This window comes from Leptidea sinapis, chromosome 37 (assembly GCF_905404315.1).
Source record: "Leptidea sinapis chromosome 37, ilLepSina1.1, whole genome shotgun sequence".
Classification (NCBI taxonomy): Eukaryota; Metazoa; Arthropoda; class Insecta; order Lepidoptera; family Pieridae; genus Leptidea; species Leptidea sinapis.
In genome coordinates, this window is record NC_066301.1 from 5,069,541 (window position 1) to 5,097,476 (window position 27,936).

Genomic DNA, 27,936 nt, shown 5'->3' on the forward strand with positions numbered 1-27,936 from the left:
ATGCTGGCCTCCAAGGCGTCAATTGTTGCTGGTTTATCAGCATAAACCAGTGACTTCACGTAGCCCCACAGGAAATAATCGAGAGGTGTCAAATCGCACGACCTTGGAGGCCAATTGACAGGTCCATTTCTCGAAATCAAGTTATCGCCAAATTTTGATTTCAATAAGTCGATGGTTGCGTTCGCCGTATGGCACGTAGCGTCATCCTGTTGAAACCACATCTCCTCCGGATCAATGTCATCCATATTTTCAAACAAAAAATCATTGATCATGGTGCGGTAACGATCTCCATTGACCGTAACGCAAGCTCCGGCCTCATTTTTGAAGAAATAAGGTCCGATGATGCCACCAGCGTGAAAACCGCACCAAACGGTGCATTTTTCTGGATGTAATGGAGTCTGTATGGTCTCTTGTGGATTGGTCTCACTCCATGTGCGGCAATTTTGCTTATTAACAAACCCGTTAAGCCAAAAATGCGCCTCATCGCTGAACACAATTTTGCGATAAAACAACGGGTCAGTTGCCAACTGCTCTAGAGCCCAATCGGCGAAAGAACGACGCATATAATGGTCTCGTGGCTTCAATTCCTGCACCAGCTGGATCTTATACGGGTGTAGGCCGAGATCTTTGCGCAAAATTTTCCACGTAGTGAACGGACAGAGCCCCAATTGCTGCGACCGACGACGAATCGATAAATATGGATCTTCTTCCACACTTTCGTTTACAGCGGCGTTATTCTCTTCACTACGCACATTCCTTCGACGTGTTGGTGTTATTGCATCCTCTAGAGAGTATGTGGTACGAAATCTATCCACAGTTCGACGAATGGCTTGTTCAGATGGACGATTATGTACGCCATAAAAATGACGAAGTCGTCTATAAGTTGCGCGAATCGACGACTGATTTTCAAAGTAAATTTGGATAATTTCGTAGCGTTGTTCAAGCGTGAGTCTATTCATGATGATTTGTCAGAGTATACTGAAACAAATAAAAAAAAATGTTTTATCAAAATTTTATTTTTTGTGTTACTTTTTACAATTTAAAGTTCTATCTAGGTTAAAAAAACACCCTCTATATTGAATATTAATGATAAACTGATTTGAATAAACTTGAATTGATTTGAGGTTAATTATCGGTATGTATAATTTATCGATAATTAAAAATTAGTACATTATTTTCTAATTTTTTTTTATCGTTTTGTTTTATTTCTGGTATATTAATAAATTTTATGTATAAATAAAAAAATCTATACTTGTTTATATTAACCTTAAATGCTGAGTGTTTATACTATCTTTGATCTTAACTATTTGTTAAAATTTGATTTATTTTTCCATACGCCAAAGAAGTATAACTTCTAACGCGTGTACATAAGTACACACACTCTTTTTTTTTACTCAATAAACGAATATTATCAAACGAAGTGGTAACTGGCTCCAATACTATTTTTACTAATTATATTATATTTTTTGTGATTATTTTTACCACATTATCTCTTAGCATTTCATTAATTATTATAATTGTGTATTGTAGGGTCATTTAGGTATGGCTTTACGTTGGTCAATTTAAATGTAGCCGTAATTATGGATTCTTTGCTTTATGATATTGTGAAGGGAAACCACAAAAACATTTGCATGTCTGTCAAGACGAAACATGTGCCTTCTCTTACAACTTTACTTGTGAATTTTTCTGGTAAATAAAGAACTTTGGCTTTACAAGTTCAAGTTAAATCTGTGTTTAGTATGGTCCTCCAATGTGTGAATGGACTAATATGCCTGTGTGAAAAAACACAATATACTTGTTAGTTTCTATCTTACGGTACTTAAAAAGGGATATCAAACAAATGAATATAAATATTTATTCATTTGGTTAATACAGATAACCAACATTCAAATTCAAATATTTTTATTCAAAATAGGATTTAAAATCACTTATTGAACGTCAAAAACTACCACACATCCAAAAGAGATCGCCTCAGACCTGAGAAGAATGGGCGGAAGAAACTCAGCGGGCTTTTTTTTTATCTATACTGATATTATAAAGCTGCAGTGTTTGGTTGTTTGAACGCGCTAATCTCTGGTACTACTGGTCCGATTTGATTGATTCTTTCAGTGTTGGGTAGTCCATTTATCGAGGAAGGCTATAGGCTATGTTTTTTTTTTTTTCAAAATTAGGGATCCGTAATAAAATTGCTATTTTGTAACACAAGGTGTAAAATCGAAAACCTATTTTTGTGTGCGCTGCAAAAACTATTGACAATAGAACAAAATGATGTACAGGCTATAATATAGGCAATATTTTATTATTTATAAAACTATCGCGTGGATTGTACTTTATATGGCAAAACAACGTTTGCCGGGTCAGCTAGTATAAAATATGGATTCTCGCTAAACATTGACAAGCCCCACATGTGTTAAATCTATATAAGTTTAAACTAAACTTTGACGGATACAACTTAACCGTTTATATGCAAAGCTGAATCTAATATATTTATTTTGACTTTCATATACAATCGTCATGGAGGTCATCTAGTGTGCTTTGAAGGAGCTTTCCTTGACTATTTAACTGAACTGAAATGAACTTTGTTCCATGATGTTAGGGGGTGGGCGATATGATATGGGTAACTTAAAACGGTGATTCCTCGCCAAGAGAGCTTGAGCGGTGGTATATAATGACCATCAGGTGACGTGTGTGTTAATTCTGTGCCAGAACTGTCATTATACGGAAGAACGTAAATACGCTTTTATCCAATTTTACTTCGCCTCAGTGTGGCAGAACAATATTTAGCGCAAAAATATATTCTACTTTAAAAATTCACTCAAATCTTACTTAATAAAAAAAGCATACTACTCATTAAAAGATTTTCTTGACGATAAAATAGTAAATAATAAAAATTAACTTTGATTGAACTCAATATCATTGTGTAGCTAATGACATATTACAAATTAAAATGAATAATCCTATGAAATAATAACTATTGTATGATTGATGTTAATTTAAGTTTGCTTGGGATGTATATTTTTTTTTTGTATAGTACAGTATATTATAATTGTTACAGAAATTAAAACGTGAACAGACTATGTATTCCACTATAAGTTTGCATGCCTTATGGGTTAGGATAAGAGCAGCTGTTAATTTTAAGCCAACAACATCTTATTATACCTTATCTTGCAAATAAAGATGATTTGATTTGATTTGAAAGGATGTCACAGTGCTCCGCCATCCTAACCATGACTCATGACAAGACTGACTAGACTAGAATTGGAAATAATATATAATCTGTGTGAGATATCTAGGCTGTGGTTGTACTCCGGGCAACTGTTATAGACAGCTACCAGGTCTGCATAAAGCGGCAATGTTTACATTTACCTTAGGGAATCCAATCTAGGGCTTACCTCGGTATTTCAGAACTCCTTCGAGTGTGTTTCCCTAGACCTAGGCGGACGTTTCAAGATCAAATCAGGGACGTCTTGAAAAAAGGCCAGGTCAAGAGTACCCTAAACCGGAGAGCATGTATGAAAGGAATTGAAAGTGGACGAAGTGAAACTAGTGTATAAGGATCGTAGCAAGTGGAAAGGTCTCTGCCTACCCCTGCGGGAAAGAGGCGTGATTTTATGTATATATGTATGTATGTGTTTCCCACTATACTTTAGACCATTATCATCGTCAGGGTCACTCGAGCGGGTCGGCGCGAACGGAGGGCTACTATAAGATGGACGCGCGAGTGAAGGCGAAGTACAAATACCACCACGGTCGCACCGACAAGTACGCCGCCGTGTCTCTGGGCGACGAGCGCGCGCGAGCCAACAAGATGCAACTACTGTCCAGGGAGGCTCGCTCCAACCAGCGAAGACTGCTCACCGCCTTCGGTATGTCATCCTCATCACCATATTTATATATTTAGACTGACAGTGCAGTGTCAATTAAAGAAAAACTTATACCAACCAATAATATATGTTTAACTAAGTAACTAAATGGCAAAACAGAAACATATAGTATCTAATCCAAGTAGCGCAATTATAACGCGGATATTTGAATGTAAAAAATAGGAATTTAAACACGATAAAAATTTAATTTATCGATGTTTTGATATTTTCTTGGATGACGTTCATATTTGTGTTGTGCGTCGGTAATAAACGAAACTAATTTAAGGAAAATCTGACATAAAACCTTACATAGTAATATTGACATAATAAATATTTAATATTTCAGGCACAGATACAGATTCCGATCTACTTAAATTCAACCAGCTGAAGTTTAGGAAGAAACAACTGAAGTTTGCTAAATCCGGCATTCACGATTGGGGACTGTTTGCGCAGGTAACTATTGTGCCTTGCTTGTATCTATGATTGAATAGAGAAGTGTGACAGCAATTAATAATAATTTCATCACATATCAGTATTAAGTTAAAATAAGCTTTATCACATGCCTCTTTTCCTATCCTAAAAATAATAATAGTAATAATACTCGTCTTTTATGCTATCATAAAATTTTGTCACCAAGTTACATAAAAGATTTTGATATTTTTCATGACACAGTGACAAGTTTGAAAAAAAAAACTAACCGCACATTTCTGTTTGTAAATAATAATAATATGTTAGTTGATATTCATACAAACTATTTCTTCTGTTTATTATATCTATTATTTTTAATAATTTGCTTAAAATCCTTGTTAAATTTGTAGGTTGAACTTTATTTTGTATTTAAATTAATGTCTTGCAATGAGAGTGGTGTATACTGTATGCACCAGTAACTGGCATTCATACCAGATTATGTACCTATTAGACCATAATTATTTAATGTTTTGTATGTAATGCTGTTGGTGGGTCAGTAAATAAATAAATAAATAAAAGTTACCATGCGCGGCGTTCATATCGATCAAGATTGTTCATCATTTCACATCACCATTGCATTCTAAAAGTAGTATTCAATTAATTAATTACTATGCTGGCTCAGAAATCCAAAGTGGATCATATTCTTTGAAGCCAAGTCTCTCCGTCTTGTAAAAGTGAATGCCAGCCGTCAGACACTGGAAGTTAATTGGGATCTTACTGACCTTCGGCTTCACACCGGTATCTCGGTCGACGGTCGTCCGAAAGAATATCTCCCGCTTAGTCTTTCCAAGAAAACTACTTAACCGCACATTCTTCGTTTTTAATAAGATAATTGATTTTATTTTGTTAGCTTATAGTATGAGTTATTGATTTATTTAAATAAATCCCTCTTGTGTAAACACCTCTTCCAGTCAATCTTATCCTAACCTTACTCCATTCATCTATTCAGTTCCTACCATTTCGGACCATCTTTTGTATGGTCTTCCTATACTTTTCCCAAAGGTCCATCTCTTATGTGTGATAATAATAATGAAAACTTTTTATTTCTCACCAACAACCAAAATTACAATATAGCGAAAACTTAAAAATACAGGGGATACATAAGTTTTGGTCGTGGATCGCTGGTGCCTGTGGTAAGTAATAAAATACCTGTATTTCTGATCACCAGGATTCCACTTTTACACTAAAAAGCTTGAAATTCCAAAGGATAGAGGTAAATGTATGTGTGTGTGTGTATGTGAGAGAGAGAGAGGGTGTATGTGCAAACATGCGTACGATAGGGTGTTCTCGGTTTATAGGTGTGCTAACTATCCAAGACCTCCAGAAGTCTCTCTGTGCGATATGTTGGACGTGGCCATCTATTGATACTTACTAAATATTATATACATTTGACCCAGGAGCCAATAGCAGCCGACGAGATGGTGATAGAGTACGTGGGTCAGATGGTGCGGCCCATTGTGGCGGACCTGCGGGAGGCGCAGTACGAGGCGACCGGCATCGGCAGCTCGTACCTGTTCCGTATCGACCTAGACACCATCATCGACGCCACCAAGTGTGGCAACCTCGCGCGGTTCATCAACCACAGCTGCAATGTGAGTCAACCACACGTGTCCTACTACTGCACTGCACGAATAAAAAAACATTTTTTTTTAAATTAATATACAGCTTTATTCTTTTGAGTATGAGCACTGTCACACAGCACTTGTACATCTACAGAGTATGTGCATTATCATTCAGCACTATACATCGTCAGAATTGACCACTGTCGTACAGCACTATACAACTCTATAGCATGGGCACTCTCGTACAGCATTATACATCTACAAAGTGTGAGCATTATCATACAGGACTATATATGTATAAAGTGTGAGCATTATCATACAGGACTGTATAGTGTGAGCACTCTTATTCAGCACTATACATCTACAAAGTGTGAGCATTGTCATACAGCACCATACATGTACAAAGTGTGAGCATTATCATACAGGACTGTATAGTGTGAGCACTCTTATTCAGCACTATACATCTACAAAGTGTGAGCATTGTCATACAGCACTATACATGTACAAAGTGTGAGCATTATCATACAGGACTGTATAGTGTGAGCACTCTTATTCAGCACTATACATCTACAAAGTGTGAGCATTGTCATACAGCACTATACATGTACAAAGTGTGAGCATTAACATACAGGACTGTATAGTGTGAGCACTCTTATTCAGCACTATACATCTACAAAGTGTGAGCATTGTCATACAGCACTATACATGTACAAAGTGTGAGCATTATCATACAGTACTGTATAGTGTGAGCACGCTTATTCAGCACTATACATCTACAAAGTGTGAGCATTGTCATACAGGGCTATACAGTGTGAGCACTCTCATACAGCACTATACATGTACAAAGTGTGAGCATTGTCATACACTACTATGCAGCTATATAGTGTGAGCACTCTCATACAGCACTATATATCTACAAAGTGTGAGAACTAACATGCAGCACTATATATTTACAGAGTATGAGCACTGCGATTCAGCACTGGACATTTTCAGTTTATTTTTACCGTCATAGAGCAGTAGGTCCAGGTCGATCTATATTATGATCTTAAATAAACAACTGTGTGATCATACAGCACTCTCAAAATCTGATTTATATTACCTTGCTATATATGTATAACTGTAAATTTGATTTAATTATGTTTAATATTTTATTAACAGCCTAACTGCTACGCGAAAATAATAACGATAGAGTCGCAAAAGAAGATCGTGATATACTCGAAGCAGCCTATCGGTATTGACGAGGAGATCACTTACGACTACAAGTTTCCGCTGGAGGACGAGAAGATCCCTTGCCTGTGCGGCGCGGCGCAGTGCCGCGGCTATCTCAACTAGGTGCGTGCGTGCGTGCGGATGGGCGGCCATCTTGTATTTTACTATGTCGGGGGCGCTTTCTGTCGCAGTGGTAACAGACACAGCTGGACCTCAACCTGTCTGGAACTTAAGTTTACGTTTACATTACATATAGGCATGATGACAATAACAAAGTATCAATCAATTAAGGTTTCATCTGATCAAATGTTCTTATTTAAGATTCTTTATGATTCAGTTAAGATTTTATTTGGAATGACGTTCCAACTGACACCAACTACCATCACAAATAAAAAACAATGTCAAATCTATACATCACTAGTTTTTAATTACCAAAAAATGGTTGATCAATGTTGAATAGTTAGAGAGCCCGTAAATACGCATAACTAATATGATAAAAATGTTAACAAAACAATATTTATAACTTTCATGCGAACTAAAAACCACCTTATGTCCTATATATACACACTTCAAAGTCTAAATCACTAACTTGCTGTCTTCACTACCTTTGACTATACGCTATATAGAAACTTATTTCCAAAATTATATCAATTTCTCAAAATTGTTAATTGAACGAAATTTGTTAATAATTTGCTATTTTCGTGTGATAATTTACGGACATTGTTTATTTATTTTTCTTAGAAATATGTTCAATAATTGTTTTGACATTTCACCAGTGACCTTACTTAATAGAATTGTCGATAGAACTTCCAAACAATATAAAAGTATTTCTAAAGTTATCATGTCTATTACTAATTTACTTTAAACTCTAAAGTTCTAAATGAATATATATATATATATATACATAATTGATTCTAGAAGAATATGAAAGAATTGACAAATTATTATGAACCTATCACCTATCACCACATAGTTATATTTTAGGTAATGATTTTAAATTTTATTAAGTGTTGAAATTAATTAAACAATGCCTTCGTTGTTATGAAAGACGATTATCAATTGTAAAATATATTTTCGGTTCTTGTTTAAACTGCCGCGTATTTCTTATGAATTTTCTCGCTTGATTTTTACTTATCTCGAAATAGTGAGTTGTAATTGTAAAATCTTTGTAAGACGTGTGTATGACATGAATTTACATGATTGTGTGTCTGTGTAACTCCCTTGTCCCGTGACGTAATATCGAGAAATTAAAAATCCTGTTTTGCAGAGGCAGTGTTAATTAATGCTTGTATTGTTTATTGAATTAGACTATTAATTATTATTATTTGAAATATGAATTACTCATAATTGTCTCCCTTACGTCCTATTTTATTAAATGAAATGAAAATTGGTATGTTAACTGTCGAAAATACGATTTATGTAATTGCGTCCCTAGGTTTATGTCATCCACTTTGATCTTTGTTATAAACATGGACTTATAATACAAACAGGACTACCGTTAACAACACGTTTCTTCGTTTGCCGAGCAAGTTTATATATATTATAGTACGAAGTGTCCCTTTTCAGTTAGTGCGATAATGTTGATAACTAATGTCGGATGTGCAACTACATTTGTAAAATGTCTTTGTGTGATAAAATTGTATGCTTCTATAATTTTTAAGCTATTGCATAGCTTCTATCGCGGGCCTTGAGCGTCGAGACCGAATCCAGAAATTCCGTAACGAAAATAACCTAACACTTACTAGATGTATATAGATATTTCGGCACGGTCATTACAGTTGCCGTGGAACAGCGGTTATCACGTATGCTTTTTATGCAGAAGATCCCAGGTTCGAGCCTGGGGTACATCTTGATTTTTTTTAATTTCTTTATTTTTTTATCACGATTTTTTAATTTTTACGTAGTTTCCTGTCCTGATCTGTCCCGTTGTCTGTCTGTAATCAAATCTTGCAAGTTAAATTTTACTCACTTCCCGTTTGCTTTTTTTAAAATTAAATTGATCAAAAAAAAATATATTAAATAAAATAAATAAATAATTATAATTTCCAAATAAAATAAATAAATAATTATAATTGCATAAGTTGATAAAAAATGCTATGCAATAGCTTTACCGTGGCAGTCCCCGTGATTGTTTATTGATTTACATTAATAATGGTTTGTGTTATTAATCCACACATACATGACTCGTAAATATATTTCACTCAGCGGTGAGACATTCTCGTTCTAATTACCTATATACAGGTAACGCGCGAGTTGAATGCAGAGTTCAGGAATGCGATAGTGATGTGACCTAATTATAATCGATAACCATGAGTGTGTCGATAAATTTTAAGAATTCGTTGATTTAACACTAGCTGTATAGGATGATAAATAAATTATTTTAACAATTTTTTCAACATTTTATATTTAAATCTCAAATTTTGGTTCTGCCTATATTCAACACACATATTTTTCACCAGTTCTCGTGCTGGGCAATTAATAGATCATGACTCTTAAATGGCACAAAATTACTATTGAACTAAATAACAAGTCACCGGACTCCATTGTAACTATCCTTCTCTGATAGTATTAGGCTCTGTCTTTATTTTACTAATACAGCTTATATTTGTAAATACACTCCTGTTTGTATGATATGTCCATGGGCTCAACATAGGAGTACCTAAGATGCTCAACTGCTGTCATAGACACAGCTGTAATAGATTTACATAGATACATAAACACAGTAAAGATATTAATATCTCTTAAACAGCCGAACGCAATATTCAACAATATAATTCAAACAGGTGTTTGTTTTCTAAAATATAATTATTATTAACATTGATGTTTACTATGTTATTGTTCCAAGAGTTAATCATATATTTATTTGTATTAAATTGCAATTTTAGCATTATATATTATTCTTAAAATTAAAACTATATACAGCACTGATTACTGCCGCTTCAGTGTCAGCCGTGCGCTTCGCAAATGACTATAGGATATGGAGTTGGCTTTACGAATTGTCTGCGTATAAAAGCCCAGTGACTATCGCGTATATAAATATTAATTGTCTATGGTAATTTATTGACTGAATTTAAGAAGTAATTCAAATAGAATTTAAGATGCCACGACAATACAGCTATGTTCGTGTATATTATTTTGTGAATAAAGGATCTCTCAGAATTTAGTACAGTTTTTAAGTACATTGACTTGATTGAAGGTTTCTTGTGTAATAAATGGATTCCAGGAACCAATTATTATGATTGTAATGGAGAATTAAATCGGCTCACGTCCTTCCAGTAGCACTTCATTTATAATATATTGTAATTTGTAATGTTTACCTAATAAGAATGTAAATAAACTATTCCAACACATTTTTTATTCATATATTGAAATTCGTTTATGATTGGAACTTTCTGAAATTTTGGTCATACTCATTTATTTTTATTAGCCGTCAACTGTTGACCCACAAAAAACAAAAAAAAAGAAAGAAAGAAAAATCCCTTCGTCGTCATTCATCTTTCGGATACTCTTTTTGCCTCTGAAGTGGAGTTTATGATGACCATAGAAAAAACACATGACAGGCAATGCCTGACGTATAATTGCTAAAATAATTGTTGCCATAATGCCGGTCATTAATCATCTAGCGGTTATCTATATATGCTAAGGGCTTCAACCAGCATTTCGAGACATAGGCAAATATCTCGACCGATACAATGTATCGAAAGTGGGAGAATGGGAACACTAAACTTCAAACGCTGAAAAATAATAGAAAAAATTCAATGAGATAATCAAATTTTATCGCAATATGCAACATCTGATCTGCAATCAGTAACTTTTACTAAAAGCAGGTGAATGGCAGTGAGATAGACGTGCAGAGGTCTGGTGACGATTCTGAAACCTAGACGTGCTCCACATTGAGCATAGCTATGACTCATGTCGGTGTGCCGATCGGTAGCATATCACAATCTGGTTCGATGGCCCAGTTAAAGCAGCGCACATGGGTAATGGTCTGGAGGCCTTCGGGGCAATAAAGGAGTAGGCCCCCTGTCCTCAAATTACTTTCAAAATAAAATAGACAACTTTTCAATTGATTTTTCCAATAAATAATTTGTTATGACAACAAGTATTGATTCTTTTATTATTGAACAATGCAACATAATATGAATATAATCGGAAAACAGGAATTATCTGAATTTAAATTTTAGCGTTAACGAATGGAACCTTTTTCGCCTAAATCTTCATTCAACGCTAATGATTTCGCTTAAATACAGTTCCCTAAGTAAATCACTTTCAATGCTCAGGAGAGAAAAGTTTGATAGACGGTTTTATCTCATCGTGGACCGAAGCTTATTTTAGGAGGTTCTCAATTCGACTGTATTTTTTTATGTTTTTTAGCTACCTTAGAATATTTGACTGGGTGAACTGATATCGATTATTCTTTTATTGGAAAGGATGTACTTTTAAGGAAGTTTGATGAGAGTTTGGTGAGGTTCTGACTATGGGATGCATGACAAAGTAACGGAAATCTTGAAGCTAAATAACAGTACTTAACTAAATCTTTTGTATGCTATCCGGATATTTCAGTCACCTACCGTAACGTCGTTATGGTCACGTTATAATTACTTACAATTATTGTCGTAGTCGATTATGATCAATGGCACTCTTTAACGACGTGCAGTAAGGGTGCGATCTGTGGATGAATTCCAAACTGTCTGTAATCTTTGCTGCATTGCAAAATTTAGTAGGTCTATAGGTATATAATAATATATATATTCAGACAAATTAGTACTTCAGATACACCAAAAATCAATTTACAAAAAAACGTAATTAATATAATACCAAATATTTTAAAAGATTTGCCAGATAATCTATAAAATGAATGGGAAAATATACAGGCGTAAAAAAAATATTTTTAGAACAATAGCCATAAACCCTATAGGAGTTTTCGTGGTATTTAGATATGGAAATTTTTATTGTATGATTTTTTTTTAACAATGAATGAAAAAAATATCTAAATCGAGTTTCGATTATTGTTATTTGTGCAGAGAGTCGGTGTCAGCCTAGGTAAGTTTGTATCTACATACACACTTATTGGTGAGGCGAGAGGCGCGAGTGGGGTCGTGGCGGGAGAATACCGACTTCAAAAATGCGAGTGGGCTCCTGTAATTGACTCTTACACAGGAACTATTTATGTGCAATATTTAAGTTTAAGAGTATATTTTGTATGTGTTGTTACAATGTTAACAATAATATATATTTTATTTCAGGGATGGCATTATGTACACCGTAGCAGCACATTTTACTTTCCTTTTAGAGAACTAAAATATTTATCCAAATGATTTGAGTTTTCTTTAGTGTTAATTCCGCCAATATTTGTCTTTAAACAATTCGACACGTGTTTCGCCTCTACACGAGGCATCCTCAGGACGTGTTGTCTCGGCAAAATCTGGCACGCGACTCAAATTATTTAGTTACAAACAGTTTCGTTCCTTCCGTTTTAAAGTGAAACTTTTATTTTATCGTTTCAAACTTTTTAGTGTGTGTGTTGCATGTCGCGTGACGGTCGTGAGGCGCCTATAGTTTGCAGCAGCTGACCGTGTAGTGTATAGACTATTGAAAGAAACCCTTATAAAATATTGTTTTCAGTTTTTTAATATGTGTATATAGTATTAAGTATGTCGAACTCTCCCTGATTAAAAAAAATCATTGAAAAGTATAATTAGGAATCAGTCACCCCATGTAAACTGTCAAAGTCAAATAAATCTTTATTCACTGTAAAACTTCATAAGTTATTTAGTGCAAGTCAGGATGAAGTACAAAAGTTACAATATCATTCAAATGAGTATAACAATATTCATTAACAATATTAGAACATTAATTCCAACTATCTTTATCATTCAAATAGTCTTTCAGATTATAATAGGCCTTAGATGTTAATTTATTTTTTACGATACATTTAAATTTTTTAATAGGTAATATTTTAATATCATTTGGGAGTTTATTGTAAACTATAAAACAATCCACTTTAAAAGATTTAGCAATTTTACGGAGCCTAGTAGATGGAATTGCGAGTTTATGTTTGTTTCGAGTATTGACACTGTGTATTCTTTTTAAATTGGCTAATATGTTTATGAGCGTATAGGAGGTTCTCGTATATGTACTGGCAGTGTACTGTCATAATATTTATTTCACTATACTTTTCTCTCAATGAATCCCTTGAACGCATTTTATAGACTACTCGAATTGCTCTTTTCTGCAGCACAAATATGTTGTCAATATCTGCAGCCCTACCCCACAATATAATTCCGTAAGAAATGACACTATGAAAGTAGCTGAAATATACAAGTCTAGCCGTTTCAACATCTGTATGCTGCCAAATTTTTTATATCGCAAATACTGCAGAGCTAGGTCGATTACATAAGTTTTTTATATGAGCACCCCATTGTACCTTAAAGACTAATGTAATGCCTAGGAATGTTGTCGTTTCAACTACATCAAGATTGTCATTATAAATTTTTATAGGTGTTGGTTGGTGCTTTATATTTGGAAGTGTAAACCTTACACATTTTGTTTTCCTTTCGTTTAAAAGTAAGTTATTAACATTAAACCAATTTACTACTTCAGCAATGTCGTCGTCAACCTGACAGATTTTTTTTGCTGGCGTTTTATGTTTAATAACAAAGATGTATCGTCAGCAAACAGTTTAATATCATGTTTATTTTGAATAAGATATGGTAAATCATTGACGTAAACCAGGAACAAAACCAGGACCCAAGATTGAGCCCTGCGATACACCCATCGATATGATAGAGCCAGTTGATCTTTTTCCATTAATGTCTACTCTTTGAATCCTATTACACAAGTACGATTTAATTAAATCTAGATAAATATCTCTAACCCCATACCTAGTGGTGAAATTTTTTAACTAAGTCGAATGCCTTGGATAAATCACAAAACACTCGTAACGCATCACATGAATCCTCCTTTAGAGACTGAGCGTTTGGCGATTAAATAAAACAACTGCTTGACTGTGAGGAATATGTGGAAGATATATGGAAGATATGATTTATTAAAAAAAAAAAAAAATAAATTCAAGATTTCTATATTTGGTATTAAATACATTTTACAAAATTACTTAAATCTACTTATTAAAGCAATTTACAATTAAGCCTTATATATGTAGGTATCAGAAAACTTATTTCTACAACCCTATCTACGTATTGAGGGATAAAACTTTATTATGTTTAAAAACTAATACATGAGGTTTGTGGGGGGGGAATCCAGGAAACTGGGAAAACCTGGCTATTTGCTATTGATATAACGTAATATTAATCGTAACCTATCACTTAACCTAACTTAAGACTAATGACTAGAACTTAAAACTAACTTAAAAACTAGGTAAATAAATACATAGATATGTATACATACATATATAACATAAATATAAGAGGGGGGAGGGGGGGGGATCTTGGGAAAGGGAAGGAGGGAGAGGGAATAGGAGGCCAGTTTTCGCCGTTATTTAATTCTTATAACTAAACCAATTTACAATATATTGGTTTTACATTTATTCAGACCTAGCTAGAACTCTGTGTGCGTGAGTGTGTGTTTGTCTATACGCTAGTGTTCTGTGAGCTCTAACCAGTTGTGATGTGGTAATGCATGTTTATAACGTTTTATGCTGAGGCAGTACTCTGTGAGTGACTTACGACTACAAGTCGACCGGAGGGCGGGGTTTATTCCGTCCTTCAGTCGGCGTAGCCCTCTGTAGAAGTTATGAGATATCTCTTGTATGTGTTGTTCTAGTGTTGGGATGTTTTTCTTTACATGAAGTCGTTTAAGATTTGTACGCGGGTGGGTCCGGTAGATGGTTTTAAGGGATCTATTTTGCACAGTTTGTAGTTTACGATAATTGTTTTGATTTGTGTTAATCCATACCGGACTTGCGTATGTCATGACCGGGCGTATGTACGACTGGTATAGTAGACGCTTGTTACTAGTTGAGAGAGTGGAATTCCTATAGAAAATGGGTCTCAACAGGCTCAAGGCAGTAAGTGCCTTAGAGCGGGCGTAATTAATATGAGGCGTGAAGGAAAGTTTCCGGTCGAGGATAAGTCCTAGGTATTTAGCCTGTGACTGCCATTCGACCGGGTGGTTATTAATATGTGGCTTTAAAGAGATATTGAGTTTACGGGAAGTTTTGTATGAGAAAAGAACCGCCTCGGTCTTTGTGTCATTGATTTTAAGCTTCCACTTAGAGAAGTAGTTGCTTACACAATGTAGGGCTGTATTAAGGTGTGAGACTATAGATTTGATGTTCTTACTGCTGCACAGATAAGCTGTGTCATCAGCGTACAGGGCGAGGACCGTGTTCGGAGGTTTTGGGATGTCTCTCATATAGAGTAAAAATGCCCTCGGTGAGATGATGGAGCCCTGTGGAACACCTGCTACTACTGGATGTGGGGAGGATAAACTATTTTTGACTCTGACTCTAAGAAATCTATTCGTAAGGAATGATTTTATTATTCTACAATATTCAAAGGGGACTTGTGCTTCGAATAATTTGTGAACTAAGGCATCATGCCAGACGGTATCGAAGGCTTTCTCAAGGTCGAGTAGAACCATACCAGTCTGGTGTCTCAAGTTAAATTGGTGTGTTATATGTTCGACTACGCGCGCCAGTTGGTGAGTAGTCGCGTGTGACCTTCGGAAACCGAATTGTTCGTCAGGTAGGTTTGATTCTATAAGTGAGTTTATTCTATTATTAATTAAAATTTCTAATATTTTACTTTGTGTGCAAAGTAAACTAATTGGTCTGTACTTCGCGGGGGAGGTGGGATCTTTTCCCGGTTTGTGAATCGCGGTGATTACTGCTATTTTCCAGGACGAGGGAAAATAGGTAAGACGAAGGCACGCATTAAATATATTAACTAAGGTGTCTATTGCTTTTGAAGGGAGGTGTTTTAGAAGTATGTTCTGTATGTCGTCGTGCCCGGGGGCTTTTCGCGGTTTACAGGTTTTTAAAATTAATTTTACTTCGCGAGGTACAACTGGCGTAGGTGCGGTCGGTCCGTTTATTTTGTAAAGGTGGTCTAGAGACCGCGACACCTCGCGTTCGGTGTCGGGGTCGCTCAGATCCACGGTGAGTCTATGCTGTCGCTCGAAGTGTGTACCTAGGGCCTCGGCCTTTTCAGCGTCCGACCGGGCGGGGCCCGAGGGGGTGCTGAAGCAGGGTAGAGGGGTGTGTACGTTTTTGAGGCGTCTCGCGAACTGCCAGAGGGAATTGTCGCGGGTGTCAAGCGATTCGAGCTTTTTGTTCCATTCGTTGGAAGTGAGAGATTTTATTTTAAAAGATATTTGGTTTTGAAGTGAATTAATAATCGTGTTAAACCGACGCGTATGGAGTCTCTGTGCGTGATGTCGGTATTGGTTTTTTAGTTTGATAAGTCTTGTTATGTCGTGTGGAAGTTTGTTTGTTTGTTTCGGTGTGAACGTCGGGATGTTCGCGTTACGGGCTTTGATTATAGCGTCAGTCAGTGTTTGTATGGCGTTGTCCACTAATTCGGGTCGGTGTCATTTTAAGGAGCCGGGGGAGGGGAGGGCTTCGTTAATCTGTTTTTTATAAGTGTCCCATTTAGCATTACCGTATTTAAAAATAGGTCGCGAGATGCGCGGGATGAGGCTATTAATTTCGAAAATAATGGGACAATGGTCCGAGATAACGTCGTAAGTCAGTGGGTCTGTAACGTTTGTGATATTTTTGGCAAGGGTGAGTTGTAATTTAGCGGCAGAGTGCCTAGGGTTGGAGGGGAGGTGGGTCGCTTTGTCCGGAATTAAAATATTCGTGACCTGCAAAGTGATTAAAAAGACGCGATCCATTGGAATTTGCTCGATTGCAATCCCAGTGTCTATGGCGGGCGTTAAAATCTCCGGAACAGATGACGGTGTTGCCGAGAGAGAGAGCTTTTGCGATGGCTGTCGTGATTCTACTGTCTTGCTTAGGGCAATAAAAGTTAACTATTGTGATGGGTGTTTGTCCGCGGTGAGACTCTAATCTAATTGCAATTATATCGCATATATCATGCTCCACCGGTGAGAGTGAATGATGCGATATATTTGACTTGACAAAAATTGCGACGCCACCTCGGGCGCGGTTGTCTGTCTGTCCGTCACGTCTGTAGCAGGTGTAACCGGGAATTGAAAAACGTCGTGCGGGAACGAGGTGTGTTTCTTGTATGAGTGTAATGTCGATGTTGTGTGTACCTAGGAAATGTATGAGTTCTCTTTTCCTACTCACAATACCGTTTATGTTAAGCGACGCTACTCGTAGAGGACGAGCAGTGCCAGTAGGGGGAGGGGTCGCCGTCTCTTCATCCATGGATGCTCAGGAACTCGAATACTGTGATGATTTGCTCCTCGTAGCTCATGCTACGGCGGAGCAGAGGCTTCAGCTGACCTGCGATTTTAATTAATTTTATAATTTCATGTGTTGACATTTCCTCCGAGTCTGGCTCTTCGGTTGTTTTAAAGGCGGCTGAGTCTGTCTCGACTCTTTTAAAGCCACCTGGCATAGGGCCAGTGGGCCTAAGGCCTGGGAAGATTTGTCTTCCGGACTGGGTGCCCGTGAGGGGCGGCGGTCCGGCAGTGGACCGCGTTGTGGGTGGCTGAAGGCCCTGTGGCTGAAGGCCTGACGGTGACGGGGCGTTCCCTGTCATAACTGAGTTCCACCCGCGGCCGTTCGCCATGTTCGATTTGAACATGCGGGGCTGGGGTGGTGCGCTTTGGCGGGTCTGGAAGCGCTCCTGGCGCTCCTTGACGGCCGCAAGGTAGATGCGGCGTTGGGGGCACTGGCGGTACGAGGCCGCGTGCTCTCCGCCGCAGTTGCAGCACCGGACTGGAGCCTCCTCCTTCCGGTCGCACTCCGCTGTGAGGTGGGCTCCCGTGCACTTGACGCAGCGGGCGGCCCGGTTGCAGTTCCGTTCTGCATGTCCGAAAGTCTGGCACCTGGAACACATGGTGCCGTATTTATTGTTTGGTTTGTATTTGTAGATTCGCACCGATTGGTGGCAAATATATTTAATTTTCCTGAAGGCACCGATATCAGTGCTCTTCGGGAGCGTCACTTGGTACCTTGGTACCAGTGCATCGCCCTTGAAGGCGACAACTTTAGTGGGTTTGAACCCCAGTTCTAGGAGTGCACTACCTAGCTCCTCTGCGGAGCTGTAGTACAGCCCTTGGACGACAGAGATGTGAGCTCTGTCGTCCTTATCCGTGTATGTGTGGAACTGCAAACGTTCCACACCTTTGAGCGCTGCAAGGGCCGATTCTTTATCGGCCTTAGTCTTGCAGGACAGCTGTGCCATATGTGGCTGGATGTTGAAATTAAAGTTTTTGATGCCCGCGGCGATAAGCGCCGCTCGGCATCTTTCAAAGTCGAAATTCTCCTTAGAGATAACAATTGGAGTCGGCCTCGCCTGTGAGGGCTTGGCCGTTACCTTGGCTCCCGGTGTCTCCTGTACCGGGAGCGGCTTAAATACGTTGGCCGTTGCCAACGGCTTGGGGCGTCCGTTGTCCGGGCGCGGCTTGGCCTCACGTCGCCGCGTCACGGCGATCCAGTCCGGCAGGCCGCCGTGCAGCCGCTGGCCGGACTCCTGCTCCGGCGGCGAGGCCGGGCTGTCGATGTCCATTTCGGCGATCACCTTCGCCGCGGGTTGCTCACCGGGGCTAGGGCAGCCCCTCTTCATGTCCTGCGACACAGAGTTCAATACACTAATTAATAAACTGCTTCGAAACCGTTAAAAAGCGCGCCAAAGGGGCGCGTGTAGTTAATAATAAAAGAAATTGCGATGATAATAATTCCACAAAAACCAGCGCGCAAACACGTCCCGTCCGTTCAAGCGCAGGTAGCGGAATCGACCGACTCGATATGATTTATTATTTTTTTTTTTTTTTTTTTTGCGCCCAAGCAAGGGAATGGGCTACCCTCCGGGATAACGATGGGAGGGAGGTGGTGAATGCTCATGCATACCAACGCAGCCTAAGTCTGCGTTGGTTATGTGGGACTCACGTGAAACCTAGGTGCCTACCCACTAAACATAGTCCAGATTGCGGCTTTGCTTAAAGCCGCAAATATCAAATTCGACCAATCGCTAGCCGATAGCCTCTCCTCCGTGGTCAACACTCCAAGTCAGCCCCTTGCTGACTCTCCCGCGTCCCCCGATGAGCCCTCCGCTCACAAACCCGCGTCCGAGGACATGGAGTTCTCCGACTCCGCCTCCTGCGGCCGAAAGCGGCCAGTCCAGTCCTCCTCTGAGGACTCTGACAACGGAACCGTCACTGGCTCCGTTGTCAACACCTCCCGTTGTCCATCTGGTGAACCTTTCAAACTGGTTCAATCCAGGAAGAAGCGCCAGTCCAAGCGCTCAGCAACCACGTCGGATAACGTACTCTCCGCGGTAACCCCTGTTCCTCTAATGTCTCTCGACATTAGCTTGCCCGAGGTCTCTGTCACCTCTTCCATGAAGCCAGCCACGCGCTGCACGCCTGTCCTCCCTGCTAATAAGCCCCCACCGCCTATCTTCATACGAGACAAGGCAAAGTGGACTTATGTTGCTCAGCTCTGCGCCGACAAAAAGGTGCAATACACCCGAGCCACAAACACGGGTGAAGCCATCCGCGTAGTCGTCCCGACTACGGAGGACTTCCGAGTCCTCACTCGCCTCCTCACTCATAAGAGTGTGGCTTATCACACCTATGCGCTCCCGGAAGAGCGCAAAGTGAAAGCCATCCTACGTGGCGTCCCATATGAACTCCCCAGTGAGATCATCCTAGAGGACCTGACCAAACAAGGGTTCAAGGCCGAGGCTGTACACAAAATGTACAGCCGATCCGGCAGAAAATACCCATTGGCTCTGGTCATCCTCACCAATGTCCCCGAGTCGAGGGAAATCTTCAAGAGAGAGCTCATCGTATGTGGGCTCTCAAACATCCGTGTTGAAGCTCCACACAGAAGGGGCTTCCCAGGGCAGTGCCATCGCTGCCAGCTTTATGGCCACGCAGCTGCAAACTGCTCAGCCCCGCCTAGGTGCGTCAAGTGCCTAGAGCCACACACAACCAAGGAGTGCAAACGCACCCGCGATGCGGAGACTCCTCCAGCTTGCGTCCTTTGTGGGCAGGAAGGACATCCCGCGAACTACCGCGGATGTCCCCGCGCCCCTCGTCCCTCAACATCGAAGCCTGCTAAGAAGCAGCCTTCAAAACCAGGGCCACCTCCGGCCACTGGCACGAACTTCCCTCAACTGAGGAAGAGGACAACCGGGCCTTTACTCTCCACTTCTTGGAGACAAGCAGCCCCGGTCTCCCAGACATCAAATGTCAATTCCCGCCCTGTGCAAGTCACCCCGAGTGGCCGCAGATGGGCAACACCTACGCAACCAGACTCAGGAGTGCAAAACCCCCTGAGTTTCTTGAAGAATGGAGAATTCGATATTAAAGAATTCAACATTCTCGCCAATAAATTTAAAACAGCTAGGTCTCCACATGAGCGCCTTATTGCAATGATAGAGCACCAAGACCTGGTGAACTCTATGTATTAATGTCCCAATCGCGTAACGCTTCAACACCGAACATGGGGCGAGTGAAGCCTCAGGGCTTAACACTTGTCTCATTCAATACGCGCGGCCTGCGCACCAACCTCCCAGAGATTAAGGAATTTGTTCGCAATAAGGACATCGACCTATTGCTTATCCAAGAAACATTCCTTAAACCCGACGCTTCAAAGGGATTATCGATCCCTTCCTATTCTCTTATACACAATGGCAGAGCCGACGACCGTCGTGGCGGAGGCACAGCCATTTACTATAAGAGATCCCTTCATTGCTCGCAAATCGCTACTCCAGTGCTTACCAACATGGAAGCAACCGTCTGTCAGTTGGGCATGTCAGGTCATCCGTCTCTGATCATAGCCTCAATCTACCTCCCTACTCTCAAGATCCCTCTCCAGAGCGACCTTGAGACTCTCCTCTCTCTAGGTGACTCAGTCATCTTGTTTGGGGACTTCAACTCCAAACACACTGACTGGAAGTGCCTATCCACAAACGGGAATGGCATCAAGCTCCGCCGTCTAGTTAGGTCTATGGACTTAGACGTCCTAAGTCCCATCTCTCCAACACACTACCCGGATAACGTAGCACACTCTCCCGATATTCTAGACATCGCCTTGGTCAAGGGTGTCGCTCTTAATTTAAGGGCGATTGAACCACTCGATGACCTGGGCTCCGACCATCGTCCAGTCTCCCTCAAGCTCGGGCCCCATGCCCCCACTCCTACCACCATACACCCTAAAACCCTCACCAACTGGGAGGGTTATAGGGAGTCTCTTGCATCAACTTTTGATGGTATGGTTACCTTAACCACCCGCTCGTTGTCATGGAGAGCGGACTGCACTGTTTGAGTAAGTGCTTTTACCGTGATGTCAATCTTATCCGTACTATCGAAATAGTTGGACGAGATTGCATACGGTGAATTGTGGGCATCAAAAGTTGATGCAAGAGACTCCCTATAACCCTCCCAGTTGGTGAGGGTTTTAGGGTGTATGGTGGTAGGAGTGGGGGCATGGGGCCCGAGCTTGAGGGAGACTGGACGATGGTCGGAGCCCAGGTCATCGAGTGGTTCAATCGCCCTTAAATTAAGAGCGACACCCTTGACCAAGGCGATGTCTAGAATATCGGGAGAGTGTGCTACGTTATCTGGGTAGTGTGTTGGAGAGATGGGACTTAGGACGTCTAAGTCCATAGACCTAACTAGACGGCGGAGCTTGATGCCATTCCCGTTTGTGGATAGGCACTTCCAGTCAGTGTGTTTGGAGTTGAAGTCCCCAAACAAGATGACTGAGTCACCTAGAGAGAGGAGAGTCTCAAGGTCGCTCTGGAGAGGGATCTTGAGAGTAGGGAGGTAGATTGAGGCTATGATCAGAGACGGATGACCTGACATGCCCAACTGACAGACGGTTGCTTCCATGTTGGTAAGCACTGGAGTAGCGATTTGCGAGCAATGAAGGGATCTCTTATAGTAAATGGCTGTGCCTCCGCCACGACGGTCGTCGGCTCTGCCATTGTGTATAAGAGAATAGGAAGGGATCGATAATCCCTTTGAAGCGTCGGGTTTAAGGAATGTTTCTTGGATAAGCAATAGGTCGATGTCCTTATTGCGAACAAATTCCTTAATCTCTGGGAGGTTGGTGCGCAGGCCGCGCGTATTGAATGAGACAAGTGTTAAGCCCTGAGGCTTCACTCGCCCCATGTTCGGTGTTGAAGCGTTACGCGATTGGGACATTAATACATAGAGTTCACCAGGTCTTGGTGCTCTATCATTGCAATAAGGCGCTCATGTGGAGACCTAGCTGTTTTAAATTTATTGGCGAGAATGTTGAATTCTTTAATATCGAATTCTCCATTCTTCAAGAAACTCAGGGGGTTTTGCACTCCTGAGTCTGGTTGCGTAGGTGTTGCCCATCTGCGGCCACTCGGGGTGACTTGCACAGGGCGGGAATTGACATTTGATGTCTGGGAGACCGGGGCTGCTTGTCTCCAAGAAGTGGAGAGTAAAGGCCCGGTTGTCCTCTTCCTCAGTTGAGGGAAATTCGTGCCAGTGGCCGGAGGTGGCCCTGGTTTTGAAGGCTGCTTCTTAGCAGGCTTCGATGTTGAGGGACGAGGGGCGCGGGGACATCCGCGGTAGTTCGCGGGATGTCCTTCCTGCCCACAAAGGACGCAAGCTGGAGGAGTCTCCGCATCGCGGGTGCGTTTGCACTCCTTGGTTGTGTGTGGCTCTAGGCACTTGACGCACCTAGGCGGGGCTGAGCAGTTTGCAGCTGCGTGGCCATAAAGCTGGCAGCGATGGCACTGCCCTGGGAAGCCCCTTCTGTGTGGAGCTTTAACACGGATGTTTGAGAGCCCACATACGATGAGCTCTCTCTTGAAGATTTCCCTCGACTCGGGGACATTGGTGAGGATGACCAGAGCCAATGGGTATTTTCTGCCGGATCGGCTGTACATTTTGTGTACAGCCTCGGCCTTGAACCCTTGTTTGGTCAGGTCCTCTAGGATGATCTCACTGGGGAGTTCATATGGGACGCCACGTAGGATGGCTTTCACTTTGCGCTCTTCCGGGAGCGCATAGGTGTGATAAGCCACACTCTTATGAGTGAGGAGGCGAGTGAGGACTCGGAAGTCCTCCGTAGTCGGGACGACTACGCGGATGGCTTCACCCGTGTTTGTGGCTCGGGTGTATTGCACCTTTTTGTCGGCGCAGAGCTGAGCAACATAAGTCCACTTTGCCTTGTCTCGTATGATGATAGGCGGTGGGGGCTTATTAGCAGGGAGGACAGGCGTGCAGCGCGTGGCTGGCTTCATGGAAGAGGTGACAGAGACCTCGGGCAAGCTAATGTCGAGAGACATTAGAGGAACAGGGGTTACCGCGGAGAGTACGTTATCCGACGTGGTTGCTGAGCGCTTGGACTGGCGCTTCTTCCTGGATTGAACCAGTTTGAAAGGTTCACCAGATGGACAACGGGAGGTGTTGACAACGGAGCCAGTGACGGTTCCGTTGTCAGAGTCCTCAGAGGAGGACTGGACTGGCCGCTTTCGGCCGCAGGAGGCGGAGTCGGAGAACTCCATGTCCTCGGACGCGGGTTTGTGAGCGGAGGGCTCATCGGGGGACGCGGGAGAGTCAGCAAGGGGCTGACTTGGAGTGTTGACCACGGTGAAACTAGTTACCCAATTACAATCGTTACTTAAAAAATATTTACAAGTTCAGAAAATACACACCAATACTAGAGCTTACATTTTAACCAATAGTAAAACGTTTCATTCAATAAGATTTGAGAATAATATTATGAGTTCTATCACGCTCTAAAACTAATGCTATCGCAGTTTGTGTAAACTCGCGTCGAACCTCGATCATACGACGTCAATGAGCATTCCGCACCTACGGCTGTTGCTCATTGATTTAAAATTGTATGAATCGCGATCGACCCCCTAGTCCCGACGCTTCATTCGAGGACGCTCGGCCTTGCTGTGCGGTTGTGTAACGCGGAGCATATAGAGAAAGGACGATGCTTCAAACTTTACTGCGATGATTACTGGTGATCTGTATAATTCTATGAGTTGATGTACAGCATTATGAAATGGTTCTTATCAGAGCTAATATTACGTTATATAAAATAAAATGTTCTTGTCAGAACAAATCTTTCGGCATACGCTTATTACAGTTATTATGCACGATTACTATTTCTACGATCTATAATGCTAAGTTACAAGTTAGATATAAGCCATTTGTGTTAATTGATATTATTGGTTGTAGGTACAGCTACACTCCCAAGCATCCAAAACATTTCTTATTAACTCGATACTAGCATCTGTGGTTGAAAGACCTTGAGTAAAAACATATTGTTTATTATGCATGAGGTTATTATTGTAAAAATGGTTAATTAATTGCATTAACATAATTTTTTCGAAAATCTTGCTAAAGGTTGGTAGTACTGATATGGGTCTAAAATTGGTGGGGTCAGCGTTATTTTTCGACTTAAATAGAGGATTGATCTTGCTCTGTTTCACAGTTCGATTCAGGCAGGCAACGCGAGCACACGTGCCGCGCTATCTGTCCTCCTTCGAATATTTTATTACCTGCGTTATCGCACTATCTGCTCAGGCCACCTGGGCTAGCTATTGTTATCGCGCGCCATTGTTCGGGACTCTTTGAGTCTCGCACCTGTTACGTTCCTTCGCGGAACGTAGCTAAGTTATAATAAGTGTTAATTACCCGGTTTTACGATCGTGTTAGTTAGCACCTGTGCTGTGTTTCGCGATTCTGCACGCTAATCGTGTGTGTTGTGAGTGTTGCAGATCGTGCCGTGTGTGTCTTCTCCGTGGGGGCCTGCACAGCGTACATCGGGGTTCCGGCCCAGCCAGTCTACATCCAGCAAAGCTAAGTCTTAGGCTTAATTATTATTATTAATTTCTTTTAATTTTTGTATATTTCATTATTATTAATAGTATTTTATTAATGTGCAAGCGTACAACAAGAGTATAGTTGTCCACTTTATCATTATATTCCCCCTCTGCCTGACTCGGGCAGCGGGGGTTGTCACCCGCTTAACTTATTAGCAACAACCATGGCTTCACCAATGGTTCCCGACGAGGGCTTCTTCAGCGCTCTCTTAGATAGATTATTTACGGAGAAGATCGCTCCGTTAATGAAGGAATCTATAAATGAGACAGTGGATGCCGCTATTAAAGCGAAATCCAAAAAATATAAATCGACAACTGACGTTTCGAGTTCCGACGGCGAATCCGAAATGGAGTTAGGTAATGCGTCCGACGCAAGTTCCGTGGCCTCGGTCAAACCGAGGAAAGTGATCACCCGATCAGCCCGTCCGCCTGTCCTTCAGGCGTACTTTGACGCGCAGGCGACCCCTAAGGTCCCCGCGGTCTGTCCTGACCGCACGGTAGCCCCTCAGGCTTCCAGTGCTTCACCGGCCCGGCCGGAAACCGCTCTACCGTCGAGAGCGGAGAGTGTCGCGTCGGATGCTGACGGCTTCATCATCGTCAGTCGCAAGAAGAAGCGCGGTCGTGAATCGCCTTCTCTGGATAGCACACCCGCGAAGAAAGCCGCGGCCACGACTGGCTCCGCTTCCGCGTCCGCGCCCGCGCCCGCTAAAGCCCGCGTACCGCCTCCGACCAAGCGCCCGCCTCCTATTTTTATAGGGGACCGAGGCCGATGGTTAACCGTCAAAAACAGGATCCCGAAGACGCTCTCCTTCCAGGCGAGGGCGTACCAATCTCTAATCAAACTAGAGACCAGAGAGGTAGCGGACCACCGCGCCCTGACATCTCTTCTTAGAGAGCTGAGTGTGGGTTTCCACACGTACGCCCTGCCTGAGGAGAAGCGTCTGAGGGTCGTTATTAGAAACGTCCCCAAAGAGCTAGACGAGGCCGACATTCTGTCGGACCTCAAAGAGCAGGGTTACCCTGCACACGAGGTACACCGTATGCGCGGAACCAACAATAAACAACCATTTAACATGGTCCTCGTAGTCCTCGACCTCACGCAAGAGGGAAAGGAAATCTTCAATATAAAATCGGTTTGTTCCCTTCAGGGCATCCGTACCGAAGCTCCTCGCAACCGCGGGGGGCCCGGTCAGTGCCACAGATGCCAATTATACGGGCACTCGGCACGAAATTGCGAACACACCCCGAGGTGTGTGAAGTGCCTAGGGAAATACGGCACGCCAGAGTGCCCTCGACCAGCGCAATGCGCGGAGCCCCCGGCCTGCGTCTTGTGCGGGGAGAAGGGGCACCCCGCGAGCTATCGCGGGTGTCCCAAGGCACCCAAACACAAGCGTCACCCAGGGCGCCGCCAGCCGCAAGGCAGAACAGAGAAGGTGGAGTTCACTCCAACCTTCAAACCTGCGCCGCCTCCGAAGGTAAACGCCTGGGCGAGGTCTCCTCCGGCTGCCAACGCTGCCACAGAGGCCACTCTCGCGGCCCCCGCGTCCCTCCGGCCTCCGCTAGCGTCCCGCCCGGCGGCGTCGGTCCCGCGACCGAGGCCACCGGCGCCCGCGTCCGCGGCAACAGGTAGCAAAGGCGGCAGCACCTTTGCGTTCATGTTCGGACTGTCAGAGATGTTCGACATTGACGAAATAACAGCCCTGGCCAGCAGGCTCGATGCTGTCCGGGAAGACCCGCCGTCGCTCCTGCAAGTTATGGCAGACAACGGCAAAATATTCCGTGCCCTCACCGAAATAGGGCTAAAGTATAAAAACAACATTCGCGATGCCTAATTACGTAAGCGGACGGGTCAAACCACATACGCTCCGTATAGCGTATTTTAACGCCCAAGGCCTTAAGCCTCAACTAGACTTGGTGAAGGAGTTCGCTCACGAACATCAATTAGACCTATTCTTAGTGCAAGAGACATTTTTAAAACCACGTATACGCGATCCGCGTATCGCTAATTATAACTTAGTTAGGAATGATCGCACCACCCGTATGGGCGGCACCCTCATTTATTTTAAAAGGTCTCTACACTGTATACCTATAGATCCTCCGGTCCTCACTAACATCGAGGCCTCTGCCATCCGGGCCAGTATGGCGAATCACCAGCCGATCACTGTTATTTCAGCTTATCTTCCGCCGAACAAACAAATATTAGACACAGATATAGAAGCATTACTCGGCCACGGGGCCGCAGTCATAGTGGGCGGCGATCTTAACGCCAAACACTCTAGCTGGAACAGTAGAGCCACAAATAGAAACGGAATTTTATTAGACTCTCTCACAGACACGCGGAACTTTTCAGTAATAGCACCCGACGAACCAACACGTTATCCGGATAACGTCGCGCACCGACCCGACATTCTAGACGTTGCGTTACTTAAAAACGTAACGCTCAATGCAAATTCAATCGAGGTTCTTCACGAATTAGAGTCAGACCACCGGCCCGTCGTCCTAAATCTAGGCCCACCGGTTAACTTTCAACCACCGACGAAAACAGTGATCGACTGGCAACGGCTGGAAAAGGATCTCGAGTCTATCAAGTCCGACGACCTTGACCGTATACCGGACGTCATCGACTCGGTCGACACGGCTCACAGTGCTATCTCTCATGTGACGTCACACATACAGAGTAGGATCAAGGCCTGCTCCAGGCAGGTTCCGACGATGCAACCGCATCGCCTAAACCTGCCTCCAGAGGTCAGGAACTTACTCACACAGAAGCACAGAGCCACTAGACTTTACGACAGGTATCCGTCGGTCGAGAATAGGCGCCACCTCCGCTACCTACAGCGGGTGGTACGGGAA

General features: G+C 42.2%; 1 protein-coding gene across 1 annotated transcript in view; it reads left to right on the forward strand.

The window, feature by feature from the left end:
* LOC126975733 (histone-lysine N-methyltransferase SETD1) overlaps window positions 1-12,299 on the forward strand; it is a 53,620-nt gene extending 41,321 nt beyond the window's left edge. The window contains exons 25-29 of the mRNA XM_050823739.1: window positions 3,668-3,866; window positions 4,210-4,316; window positions 5,729-5,923; window positions 7,052-7,225; window positions 12,127-12,299. Coding sequence (XP_050679696.1) covers window positions 3,668-3,866; window positions 4,210-4,316; window positions 5,729-5,923; window positions 7,052-7,225 — 675 coding nt within the window. The 3' untranslated portion in view covers window positions 12,127-12,299. The remainder of the gene's footprint in view (window positions 1-3,667; window positions 3,867-4,209; window positions 4,317-5,728; window positions 5,924-7,051; window positions 7,226-12,126) is intronic.
* The last annotated feature ends 15,637 nt before the right edge of the window (window positions 12,300-27,936 follow it).